The sequence below is a fragment of the Rissa tridactyla genome, chromosome 5 (genome assembly GCF_028500815.1).
Source record: "Rissa tridactyla isolate bRisTri1 chromosome 5, bRisTri1.patW.cur.20221130, whole genome shotgun sequence".
In the NCBI taxonomy this organism is placed as follows: Eukaryota; Metazoa; Chordata; class Aves; order Charadriiformes; family Laridae; genus Rissa; species Rissa tridactyla.
The window spans coordinates 57,905,442-57,918,110 of NC_071470.1; the positions used below are offsets into that span (position 1 = coordinate 57,905,442).

The following is a 12,669-nucleotide window of genomic DNA, read 5'->3' on the forward strand; positions in this document are numbered from 1 at the left end:
AGAGAATGAATGAGGCCAACTCTAGTAACTTCTTGTGTCCTTCTAACCCGACAGCTGTGGATCGCTCAGTTTCATCTAGTCTTTCGGATGCAAGAGATGCCTTAGTTAATGCTGTGGTAGACTCCTTGGCAGCGTACATGTCAACTGCCTCAAATCTGCAGCAGTCCATGCTGATAGCACCAAATTCCCTCAAGCTGTTTCCACTGTATATTTTGGCCCTTCTCAAACAGGTATGTATCATCTAGTGGATTAATATTTGATATTTAATTCATTGTTCCGTTTGAGGAACTCTCCAGCTCTATGTCAAGCAATGTCTGCACTTGTCTATGATGAAAACTTCAAGCTTACAGGACTTTCACATAAACGATGACTGTGTTAGCTTATTTTAAATTAGTGCCTGAACAGTTTAATGGTTTACTTGATTTCGAGTTTGTTATATTTTGTCTTATATTGTTTTATAATGGAAATAAAAATATATAAGTTCTAACAGTTGTCATTTCTCAGATTTTGGTGGCTAATTAGTGTTGCCCGTATTGTTGGATGCTGCTGATTAGTACTTCAATTTTATTTTATGAAGAAAAAAACAAGTCAGATATTTTTCAATGCATATTCTTTGTACTTTAAAGTACCAAGAAGGAAAATGAGTTTCCATGGAGATACAACGAAATCTATTGCAGAAACTAAAGTGATATAGTTTAAAATTCACACAGTAGTTACTACTTTTTGATATTTTATTTTTTAAATATCTTTGTATTACCAAACATACTTAAAAAGAGAACCTGCTGCAGGGGTTTGTTATTAATAAATCTCATAGCTTAAAGATTTTAATGTCTGACAGTTCTTTGTATTCTTATTGTGAATAAACCTTTTATGTAAGTTTGGTAAGAAATCCAGTCATAATAACATATTTTCTTTGTCTTGGTGATTACTTTAGTCTCTAATATACTGATTAGGGCTTCTTTGATCCTTATATAAGTAATACAGTTAATGGTAGGGAAAAAACAGACCATTTATTATCAAGAGTATCTGTGTAAAGGACAGAAGTAAGAATCTCATGAGAAAATAAGTTGTTTAGGTTTGGGTTTTTATTATTTTTGCTAATAATAAAAAAGCCTGGGATATAGAGAAACCAAAACGTTTGTGGCAGCCAAGGAGAAGAGGACTGATGTACTTAGCTTTGTAGAAGTATCTTTTGAAGACTGCTAGGCTCATATCTTCCTGTAATACCTTGCATTGGTGAGTTTCACAGGCCAGTAACATTTGTCAAGAATAAAAATGAGAAATGCTGGCCCAATCACATACAAATTTACACAAAGTGGGGGGGAAACTTTTTTTATTCTCCTTCACCAATAAGGAGAAAGACTGGATTAAGTTTTAAAAGTTACTGTATTCAGGTTGTATTTGATTGAGATTCTGATGCATCTCGGTAAGATGCATTTCTTTACAAAAGCTTTGCCATCTTGGCTTGACACTTGCAAAAAACCTGAAATGCACTGTTTAGATGTGACACAAAATACAGGATTTATTTGAGTAACAGCACTTTTCTCTTACAGAAAGCATTTAGGACAGGCATGAGTACACGCTTGGACGATCGTGTATATGCGATGTGCCAGATGAAGAGCCAGCCTCTTGTTCATTTGATGAAAATGATACATCCCAACTTGTACAGAATAGACAAGCTGATTGATGAGGTAACATATGAAGCACCTTTTATAACATTTTCTAGTTTTAATGGTTTGTTAAAACTGATGTTGTGCTGCAATAACTTGTTATTCTAATGTGAACTGAGTATTTTTCCATAAGTTATAAAAAATAAAAACATTTATTTTCAAGTTTTGAGTTGCAAGTACAGTAGTGTGTTATGAGCAGAACTGTAGTTTTAATTCACCTTGTTTCAGTGACCACAATAATTCCATGTTTTTCTATTATACAAAGAAAGCAGAGAAGATTGTGTGCATTGGAAACATCTCCAGTGTGGTTTTGTGTTTTAGAACTGTCTAGGGGAAACGGATGAAGTAGATTTGGTGGAGGATTCTAGGTTTTTGTATACTGAAACCAGATCAAGTTGCCTGCAATAACAAACTTCCAGTGGTTTCTCAGACTGATTCGTACTTCTAGATGGTCATGATCAGACTGAGGAAGTACTTCATGTACTTCATAAAAAGCAGGTTTTATTAGTTTGCCTTTTACAGAGGTACCCTGGGAAGTAGGTGCATTTCTTAATCGTAAGAAGTAAGATGGGATTTTATATAAGGTCAAAGCTAGTTGTAACTGCAAAAATAATTTGGTTTTTTAAGTAAGCTTTCATGATCTTGTTAGTCACTGGCTTTGGAAAAGTATATGTAGGAGTTTGTTTTTAAGTGTCATACAAGATTATATGGTAACTTGAGTAGTTTCTCGTGACAGTTGGTATTGTTCAGCACAACCTGTAAGCTATTTATAGTCTCAAAGTTTCGTTTAAGGTATTTCATAAATACACATATGCAAGTCTAAACTCAGTGTTCTTCAGTGGAATTGGTTAGTTAGTCTTTTTATACTCTCCCCAAAACTCCCTCCAGTATTTGAGAAGCCAGCTCCTTCAACTAACCTTGTTAAGTTTGTTGTGGCACTTACGCTGAAAGGCTATGTTCAACGTGTGAGTGCTGTAAAGAGCCAGCAGTGCATTTGGTAGGTCTGGTTTTATTAGCAAAGGTTTTCAGATCAGTTATTTCTAGTAGAATAATACAGAAAGCAGGGCTTACTTGACCTGCTGAACTTAATTGACAAACCACATTTTAAATCAGATAACAGTGCTAATCTGCTATTTAGTACTACTTCAGTTTAAAGTATTTGTGACAGAGGCTGTTCTTAAATTTCTTGTTTCTGTAGAAAATTCTATGATAGATATATATGTATTATAGATTTATTTTTAAAAAAAAAATGTTTTTGCTGGTTTTCTTTTCTCTTAACGCTTGATTCTTGACAGCATTGAGTAAGGCCTGGAACTTTCCCAAGTGGAATTCAGTAGCTTGATTTTCATCCCTATGTATAAATCCCAAAAAGCTTCTAATCTATTGCATTATAATATGGAATTTTTAATATAGTGATATTTTAATAATCTTTTACCATGTGGAGATGTACTTAGTCTCCAGACTGTTTTTTCCTTACCTTATTTGCAGAATGCTTCACAGATTCTTAATTGATACTCAGCCTATTTTTGTATCGGAAGGGAGAGTAACTTTAATCTGAAAATACTGGGCGTTTGGAGTTTTTTATTGTTTTGGGTTTTTTACTGCTGGAGAGGAAGGGGCTGTATTTTTAATAATGTCATTGCTAACAGCCAGATTGTTTAATCAGATCAGTCATAGTGGACAAACCACGTATTGCTTCAGGCAGGATGTTAAATCAACGAACTTTGTTACTTGAATGCAGTAAAATAGTGAATCCTTACAGGGAGTAGAATGTAATGTTTTTCTTCTTGCGACGTTACTAGTGAAGTTGAATGCAATGAAAAAATCTGTGGAGGTTGGTTGTAAAAAAAAAAAAATCTAAGTGTAAACACAGGAATTCTTTTGAAATCTCAGCATCTATAGCATGAGAAGTTACGTACACAATTTAAATGAACTTGCATTATTCTTTTTTAGGTAATAAAGTGGCCTTTAGGTTAAGTAACATTCTAGAGTTGTTTGATGTACTTAATCATTTTAAGCTTAGTATGGCCCTCTGTTACATGAGAATCCTCAAAATTTTGCTAAAGATTAGCAGTGTGTTTTCCTGTTTTATTTTACCTGGTTAAGATAAAAAGTAGGATTTATTTATATTCTACTGTTACTGAGTTTTGGTTTTTGTTACAGAGTACAATACATGTAAATGACAAAGTTGTTCCTCAGCCACCTCTTCAGAAGTTATCTGCAGAGAAGTTGACAAGAGAAGGAGCTTTTCTTATGGATTGTGGTTCAGTAAGTTACCAGTTTCACACATTCCTCTTTTTTTTTTTTTTTAATTTAAAAAAAAAAAAGCAATGTCTGAATTATTAAAAGCAGTCAACTCTCAACGATGAGAGTGTAGTGAATCAGCATTACAGGTAATCTGGCAGTAATCTGTGTTCTAGTGAAAGGCTTTCATCTTTTGATCACAGGAGTATCTTTGCGGTTGTGTAGTAAGGCTCAGAAGTTAATTTTTTTCATGTGCTAGACTGATCAGAATATACCAAGAGTTCACATCAAGTTGGTTTTTTTTTCTGGAAACAATGCATTTCCGTTTTCGAAAACTTCTCTTAATGGTTGTTAAATTGTATGTACTACAATCTTTCTAACAAAGCACTTCTCACCGATGCAGGAACCTTCTCAGTTCCACACAAATATAAGTGATTTTATGATTTGTGGCTTGTGCGATGTAAGAGTTGCAAGAGTGAAGGAGTTGTGGGGAGTGAACAAAATCTGTAGATACAGTTTAAGGTATTCATAGAAATTGTACTAAAACACACTTAATTGGAAAAAGCATTATGCTACTTGAATAAGGTGATAAAACATTATGCTACTCTAGTGGTAATCTAGAAAGCGCTTTAAATCTTGTATGAGTTCAGGGGCTGAGTGTGAATGTCAAACTAGCTTCTGTCTCCAGATGTCTGAAATAATTAATATAGTGTGTTTTCATAATTGATGCTTTTATGACTTGCTTAGATTGGTAAATCAGTGTGCAGTAACTGAGACAGTATGACTTCATAAAATTTTAGGTTTTTCGTTTTAGGAGGTAACACGGGAAGTTAGCACATTAACTGTTCCAGTATAGATGTGTCCTACATGCTCGTTCTTTCAGTATTTACACTCTACCTATAATTTTTCTTGACATTTACTGATCTTATTCCAAATGCTACCAATGTATTAATAAGTAAATGTACAAATAATTAATATAATATATATGAATTGCAGCTGGAGCTCTCAAGTGATTCGTTTGCATTATTCCAATTATGTCACCATTTGTCTCTCTAAAACGTATGCACAGCCTTTACTAAAACTTATTCTGACATTTTACAGATTTTTTACATTTGGATTGGAAAAAACTGTGATAACAACTTCATAAAAGATGTTCTTGGGTGCCCAAACTATGCATCAGTACCACAGAAAATGGTAGGCGTTTTAATGAGCTATCCTGTATACTGCTTAGATTAAATACAGATTCCAAATGTGTTTTTTCTGCATTTCAGTTTTTAATTATATAACTATGAATTGCGGGGGGTTATTGGGTACCTTCTAAACTCTTGCCAGCTTCACAGGAGACAGATAGGAGTTGTCAAATGCTTTCATGGAAAGAATGTAAACATGTAAATTTCGGCATGGAATGCCAAAAAATTGTTTACTGTTTTTATTATTTTTTTGGAAATACACGTGGGCTCACAAGAATAGGATGGAATTTCATAGAATGAATACAAAAAATATCTATTCACACATATTAATTGTTAAGATTAGAGTTACATTATTGATATCATGGTGTTGAGAAGCCTTGTGTTCGTTGAACTTGGTGTAAGACACCAAGTCTATGCTATGACACGATAGGCCTCTAAGTAAAGGGTAAGGTTAAGTTTTGCTTATCTTCCAAGCCTTGATTCAGTTTAAAAAAAAAAAATACACTTTTAGCTATTAGAACATCAGAGACCCTTGGATATATGCTTTGGTAGAGGGGTTTTTATGTTATAACTTGTACCCATAGTCTTGTGCCTCAAGCAGAGCAGCAATTACACCTGGAAGTGTTCCAGGGCAGGCCGGATGGGGCTTTGAGCAACCTGCTCTAGTGGAAGGTTTCCCTGCCCATGGTAGGGGGGTTGGAACAACATGATCTTGAAAAAGGTCCCTTCCAACCTAAACCGTTCTATGATTAAAAAGGTGACCCCTCTTCTGTGGATAGTGATTCCAAAATGTCAACAAGTGGTGGGGTGGGTAAGGATGGAGACTTTTAAGACACTCTAGAATAAAGTTCAGAATCAAGTAGTTGTATTCAGATAGTACCAAAAATGTGTTAGTCACTGTAGAAATACATAGGAAGATATTTCCTGCTTGTAAAACTTGCATAGTATGAAGGGGAAAAGTAAGCGATAAGTGTTAATTGTAACAACAGGTTAAGAGTGGTGAGCTTTAAGACTACTATAAAATTGGACCGCTTGTTCAGAGTTTAGTGTTTTGCTTGTATTAGCAATTTAAAACTGTCCTTTCTGATCAGCTGGTGGTAAGTATTAGTTGAGGGAGTTTTCAGGAAGAACTTGGATAAAGGAAGGATGGTAGGGTTTTTTTCTCTCATTTTCATTATAATAAATGCTATATCACCATTGAAAAAAGTTAATATAAAAGTTATCTTTGCTTTTAAATTATGTCTTCCATTCATTTATTGCAAAGGTAGTAATGCAACTACTTTTAAATCTGTAATCAATTGTTATGTTGTATCAATTGTCTTAAAAGGTTATATCGGCCTAACAGTTGGTATATCTGTCTCTGTGAATATCTCAAGTTTTTTTAATTCTGTTTTTTTCAGCACATTCCCAAACCAAATGGTCCCGTATAATCCTTGCGTTGAAATTTGCTTACAATTCAGATTTCACTTCTTCACATTTTGTTCATCTTTTCAGTGATGCAAAGTGCAACATGTAGGAACTTGATTGACAGGGGAGGATAAAGGCAAGAAAACTGCGAAAGCAGCATTTTGAAAAGATGACTTTTTAAATTAGCTTGCTTTCTAAAATCTTTTGCACTTAGAAGGCAGTTTAACTTAAAGTTCATACCTCTTCCTACAGAAGAGATATTACTAAATTTTTGTACTTTAAGATGAAGAAAAAATGTGTATGTAATCTATGATTGGTAATTTCTTAATAGAAGTTGTGCCTTGGGTCATGTTACATCTATCAGGATCTATTTTTTAAAATAATTTTGATAGTAAAAAGTGATGATTGCTTTCAATTCCCTTCAACCAGACACAGCTTCCTGAGGTAGATGCACTTTCTTCAGAAAGGACGCGATCTTTTATATCTTGGCTTAGAGACAGCAGACCTTTAAGTCCAGTTCTTCAAGTAATAAAGTAAGTGTTTCTGTAAGATATTGGGTGATTATTGGCATCTTGTATTTACAATTTCTAATTGACACTGATCAAAAGTAGGAATATCTGACCCCGAAGAAACTGAATAACATCCTCTTTCCAGTTGCTATCATGCTGTTTATCCAAAACCCCTTAGCAGCAAAGGTCATCTTTGAAACTAGTGCCAATTCAGTTACTAATAGTTTTATTGGTAGGAATTAGTCGCATATTTTTATATTGATAAGAATGTACTAAAGCAGTGGGTATCCTTATGATCAATGAGTTTAACTAGGTTAATTTCTGGTATAGCTTTTATAATTTCAATACCTATGTATGAAAAAAATTCAAGTAAGGTTAATAATCTGTAGATGGTTTAACAATTGTATTTGCTACTGAGCTCCATAGGACTGCAGCTGATTTATTACATATGAGGCAAGTTCTGAAGCCTTTTCAAGCCATGACCTTTTCAAGCCAAACTTCAAGATGTTTAAATTCCATAAAATGTTTATACTTGAGTTTACATTTGTCTTCTCTAGAGTACTCGGTTTGCTGAGCCGGATGGAGATCACATTTTAGAGAGTATGATGACTTTCTCACTCAGCTAAAGAATGTTTAAATATAAGACTGAACCTCTTCAAGTACTGGCAGTTTGGCTGCCGCTTGAATTGCAAGTAGTGCTGAGAGACCATAGTAAATAGTACAGCTTGCGGTAAAGCTCTGCTATACCAGTACAGAGGACTGTGCCCCAGCAAATATTTGCTGTGTCCTAGCAAATTTTTAGTGGGGCGATAATTTTGGATACTATGTCTTTGACGTGTTTACCTTCTCTGTTCTGTTGCTGAGAAAAACTGGGGAGGGCATTGAGATTACGTGTTACCAGAGATGTAAATTTTCCGTTTTTTTTTAATCTTTATCAGGATTTAATTTAACCCTTTCAGGATTCATTGCCACCAGCATATTTGTTAGCTTCTAAACCAAAATCATGTTTATGCTTCCTTTTTTGTGTTTCTGCAAGATATTTTAAATGCTATTTCACACACTTTTCTACCATTTTATACTTATTAAGAAGATGCTGTTGTTTGATAATGTATTACGAACCTCAGGGTTTTTTTACTAAACTTTGAATCATTTGTAATTGTAGTATCTTTGGACTGAATTTAGACTCGAAAGGACAGTAAGCAATTCATTAGAACTTATGCCTCTGCGTGAATTTACAGTGATTTTTTTTTGCTCAATGTTTGGACTAAAATATCTTCCCCTCTTCTTTCAGAGATGAAAACCCTGCCAAAACAGAATTTTTTCAGCATTTAATTGAGGATCGGACAGAAGCAGCTTTCTCATATTATGAATTCTTACTTAATATTCAACAGCAGATTTGTAAGTGAAAAAGGAATAAATAGAAGAAAAGTCCTGACTCCAGATAGAAGCACGGCCCAAGAGAAGCATATGGGAAGTTACAAAAGTGGATACTTGTTCTTCACAATATACAGTGACCTGCATGGTCTTGGAAGCTTTACAGCTGAAGAAGTATACATTTCCAAAAGAATTTTGCAGATTTACTTCAGTCTAAAAGTGCTAGGAGTGATGAAGCTGTTTCACTAGTAAACTTCAAATTGGTTTATACACGTTTCCAGTTGTGCAGCGGTATGGTGCTCTGTTTATTGCAAGCTGGTGAATTTATGTAGCTGTGTGGGATGATATTTCTTAACAAAATGTACAATTAGGTAAAGCCTTTTTTTTTACATTTATTATAGTAGCCCTTCCAGATCCAAATTCTTAACAGAGATGTCAAAGGGCAGTGCTGTATGTTGGTTGTTTATATGAATTTCTTTTTAAAAGGAATGATTCATATTTACTAAAGACTTCAGCAAATTCCCTGCGAAAGTTGTAGAGTTTCAGTAAAGTACATCAATTGTAGAAATAAAATATATAATGTACATAAGTATTACATTTGTAAAGAAAATGTAAAAAATGTAACTAAAAAAAGACTTAGCTCAGTGTGCAGAATTGTTGAGTGCTCAATGATGAATTGTTTTGTCCCAGGCTAGACAATGAAGTTGACTATTAAAACATGCTAAAAAAAGTATCCATGTAGAAAGAACGTAGCTGCTTCTTCTGTTAATTCTAGGTGAATTTATTTATGATTGGCTTACTAATTAAAATATTTTGCTTTATCATGTGTTTTTATATTTATGCAGGTATAATCTTTTTGCAACTAAACTCTTACTGAACTGAATATTGAAGAGAACATGTTTACCACTTTATTTCACAGACCTCTAGAAGGGAGGAGAAAACACTGCATAGTCTGAAATGAGCTATTGATACGTAGTTCCTAAACCCCTTCTTATGTATTATCCTAAAGAAGGCATATCTGTTAACCTTGCTTTACGTTTTGTAAACAACTGTAGTCTTGGTCCAGGTTTCTGTAACTTGTGTTGTCTGCCATTTAGAGTAAGCATGGGTAATCATTTACTCACACTTGATGATTTGATTTCTGCTGTGATCTAAAGGGAAAGAAGGGGGGTGTGTGTAAAAATTAATTACCTTACATCGATGAAAGTAAAGGCTTTAAAATGTCAAAATTCAAAATGTAATCACACTTAAGATCTTTCTGAAACCTTGTTCTTGCTAATATTTTGGTAACTCAATGGTTTGGGCTTTTGGATAGATTTATCCTAGATTTTTAAATTTGGTTGTTAAGTTGGGATGGTTTTGGTTTGGTTTTTTTAGAGGCACATTAGAAATAATTCATAAAGCACAATCACTCATACTTACTATTCTGAACTTTGATTATTTGTTTGGTTTAATGAAATGTGACTACAGTGAAATAATTCAGTACAAAAAAGTAAATTATAATTAGTATGATTACATTTTATTTTAAAATAGCCTTGAAAATGCTAACATTGCATTTTAACTGCCATATCCCCTGAATCAAATAGTCAAGAAAAAAAGTACCAGCTATGGATGGCAAACGCTTTAAAAGCTGCATTAATTACATTCTGCAAGCGGTGTTAATTCTGCATGTTAGCACAAACTCATTGATTGGAGAAGATACCTTATAAGTTAAATTTGTGTGTTGTCCTTAACTAAATGTGTTTAAGTTACCGAAAGATTACTCAAGAGAAGCTTTCCATTTAGTAAATTAATTTATCATGTAGGAAATGTCTGAAGCAATGCTGAATGTTGTCCGTAAATCAGACCTCCAGGATTTTAGTACTTGTTTGTAGATTAATTTGCATTGGGTGAAAGCTAAGGGCTGGTGAAGAGTTGGGGAATCTTAATCATCGTTTGTAATTGCAAAGATGGGAAGAGCATGTTACAATTTTAAATGCCCCGTGGTAGATGCTTCTGACTTGTGAGCTTGGTATCGAATAACTGGGAACATACTATGCCATGATTAATTGCAACGTATTCTGTAAAACCATTACTTAAAGCTTTATTCTTCTATGGTTTTTGTATATAAAAATTATGAAAAGTACATCTTGAGAGCTATTTGTTCAGTAAAGTTATTACACGGCACAGAGAATCTAGTTATTTTTTACTAATTGTAGAGCACATCTCCGTGCTGACTTGATCTTGAGTTTAAATTTTAAAAAGTCTCATAGAAGTATCTTGAATTGGAAACGGTTCAGGATATAGTCTTTTGAACAATAGAGCTTCTGTAGGCATGGCAAAAGTGTCTGAAAGGCGGGTTTGCTTAAAATGGTTTGGATCACACCACTATACCAGAAGATGCACACCAAAAGATTAGTCCCTACCAAGGGATGCACTGTGAAGCTAAACAAGCATTTTGCCTACTGAGTAATATTTTGGAGGAGAGATAAGGGCTGTGCTTTTGTATCTGTGTAAATAAAGTCCTGAACTGTCCAAAGAGCTCCAGCCATTATGGGGATTAAACTCTTCTCAAGACACCTTCAACACTGCATGATATAAATCATGCCTATTTAATGAGAAATTTAAGATTTGCTGGGAAAAATGTTTCCCAGCCCTAGCTAAGTCAGTCTTTGGGAGATCAGTTCAAATTCTCAGTATTTTAAGTACTGACAGGGGTGTCCCTTTCCATGTCTTACTTCTAAAAGCAACAGCTTGTTCCTCTTTTACCAACTAAGTAGTATGGGAGTTCCTCTCGGAGAAATTACAGTCCAGGAAGCTCTTACAATGGTAGGACACATGATGCAGCTCCCAGAGAATTATTACTAAGCTTGATTCTGTATTATGTTCTTAATCGTATTGGAAATAAGCCTTTTCATTAATCTCAACATAGAGCTTCATGGCAATGGAGAAAAGACGACCGCGTGTGGGTGATTTTATTTGGCTTTGGTTTTCTGTACATTTTGTAGGATACTGAAAAGATGTTTTTGTCATTACTCTTGTTTTTAAAAAGCCAGAATCGGTTATTAGTAATCCTAAGAGTCAAGAACTCTTCAGTAATTTTAAATGTGGGGTCTTACATTTTTTCAGGCCAAATCAATTTTAAGAATTTTATGGAAAATTTTCAACGTATGGGACAGAAGTGGGTTTATGAGGGAATAATTGCAACCTCAGTTGCTGATTTCCATAGTTAGAAGTAATAACTTGTGCATGAAAGTCCTGAAAAATACCATTTTTATTTCAGTTTTGGAGTATATTTTGTATCGGTGCTGTACTCTGATTGTGGGCAGGATATAACTCTGCAAAAGCTTAGCAGCCAGTTTCAGTAATAGCAAGTTTGGAGGTCGGAGGCTCTATAACTGATGATGAATTTATGGAATACCATATATATATGTGTCAGTGACAATGTCAAAAATTACTTCAGTGACTTTTTGTTTAAAAGCAGTTCTTTGGATTCTAATAGATATTAAATCATGTAATTCTTCCTAGTAGATTACTCTTCTTAAAAAAAAAAAAAAAAAAAAAGGGTGGAGAGGTGTCTACATACACTATTGCTTCTTAGTTTTTCATAAATGAGGTAGAATATAATTCTTTCAGAATCACAAGGGTTAAGTTCCAACTAGAAGAATGTAATTGTGATGCCAGTTGGACCCAGATAATGCTGAGATTTAGCATAATAGCTTTTTTTTGGTACAGTTGGGAATTTTAAAGGTGGGGTGGGTAGACTGTAATGATTTATTGATGTATCTTCCTTTATCTGTCAGTTCCTAGAATTAAAAAAAAGCAGATTTCTAGCAGCCTTGCATGCCTTTACTTAAACTGACATTATGTTATATTCAAATGCAGGAACCTGCAAAGTGTGGTTACAACTATTGCAAATTACAAGAAAGCTGGAGAGGGACTTTTTACAGGGCACGTACTGATAGGAAGAGGGGTGATGGCTGCAAACTGGAAGAGAGTAGATTTAGATTAGATAGACAGCGGGAAGAAATTCTTTACTATGAGGGTGGTGAGACACTGGCACAGGTTGCCCAGAGAAGTTGTGGATGCCCCATCCCTGGAAGTGTTCAAGGCCAGGCTGGATGGGGCTTTGAGCAGCCTGGTCTAGTGGGAGGTGTCCCTGCCCATGGCAGGGGGGTTGGAACTGGATGACCTTTAAGGTCCCTTCCAACCCAAACCATTCTATGGTTCTATGCAATGACTGAGATTTGAAATCTCTTGAGAACGTTTTGGTTTTCCTTGCAAGCTACTGATGAT

The 12,669-nt window shown here is 34.6% G+C and overlaps 1 protein-coding gene across 3 annotated transcripts in view; it reads left to right on the top strand.

Annotated features, from left to right (window-relative positions):
- SEC24B (SEC24 homolog B, COPII coat complex component) overlaps positions 1 to 10,519 on the top strand; it is a 48,691-nt gene extending 38,172 nt beyond the window's left edge. For all 3 annotated transcript variants that reach the window (XM_054204162.1, XM_054204163.1, XM_054204165.1), the window contains 6 exons: positions 55 to 230; positions 1,554 to 1,691; positions 3,834 to 3,938; positions 5,016 to 5,108; positions 6,941 to 7,044; positions 8,312 to 10,519. In XM_054204162.1, the coding sequence (XP_054060137.1) occupies positions 55 to 230; positions 1,554 to 1,691; positions 3,834 to 3,938; positions 5,016 to 5,108; positions 6,941 to 7,044; positions 8,312 to 8,426 (731 nt within the window). In that variant the 3' untranslated portion in view covers positions 8,427 to 10,519. The remainder of the gene's footprint in view (positions 1 to 54; positions 231 to 1,553; positions 1,692 to 3,833; positions 3,939 to 5,015; positions 5,109 to 6,940; positions 7,045 to 8,311) is intronic.
- The last annotated feature ends 2,150 nt before the right edge of the window (positions 10,520 to 12,669 follow it).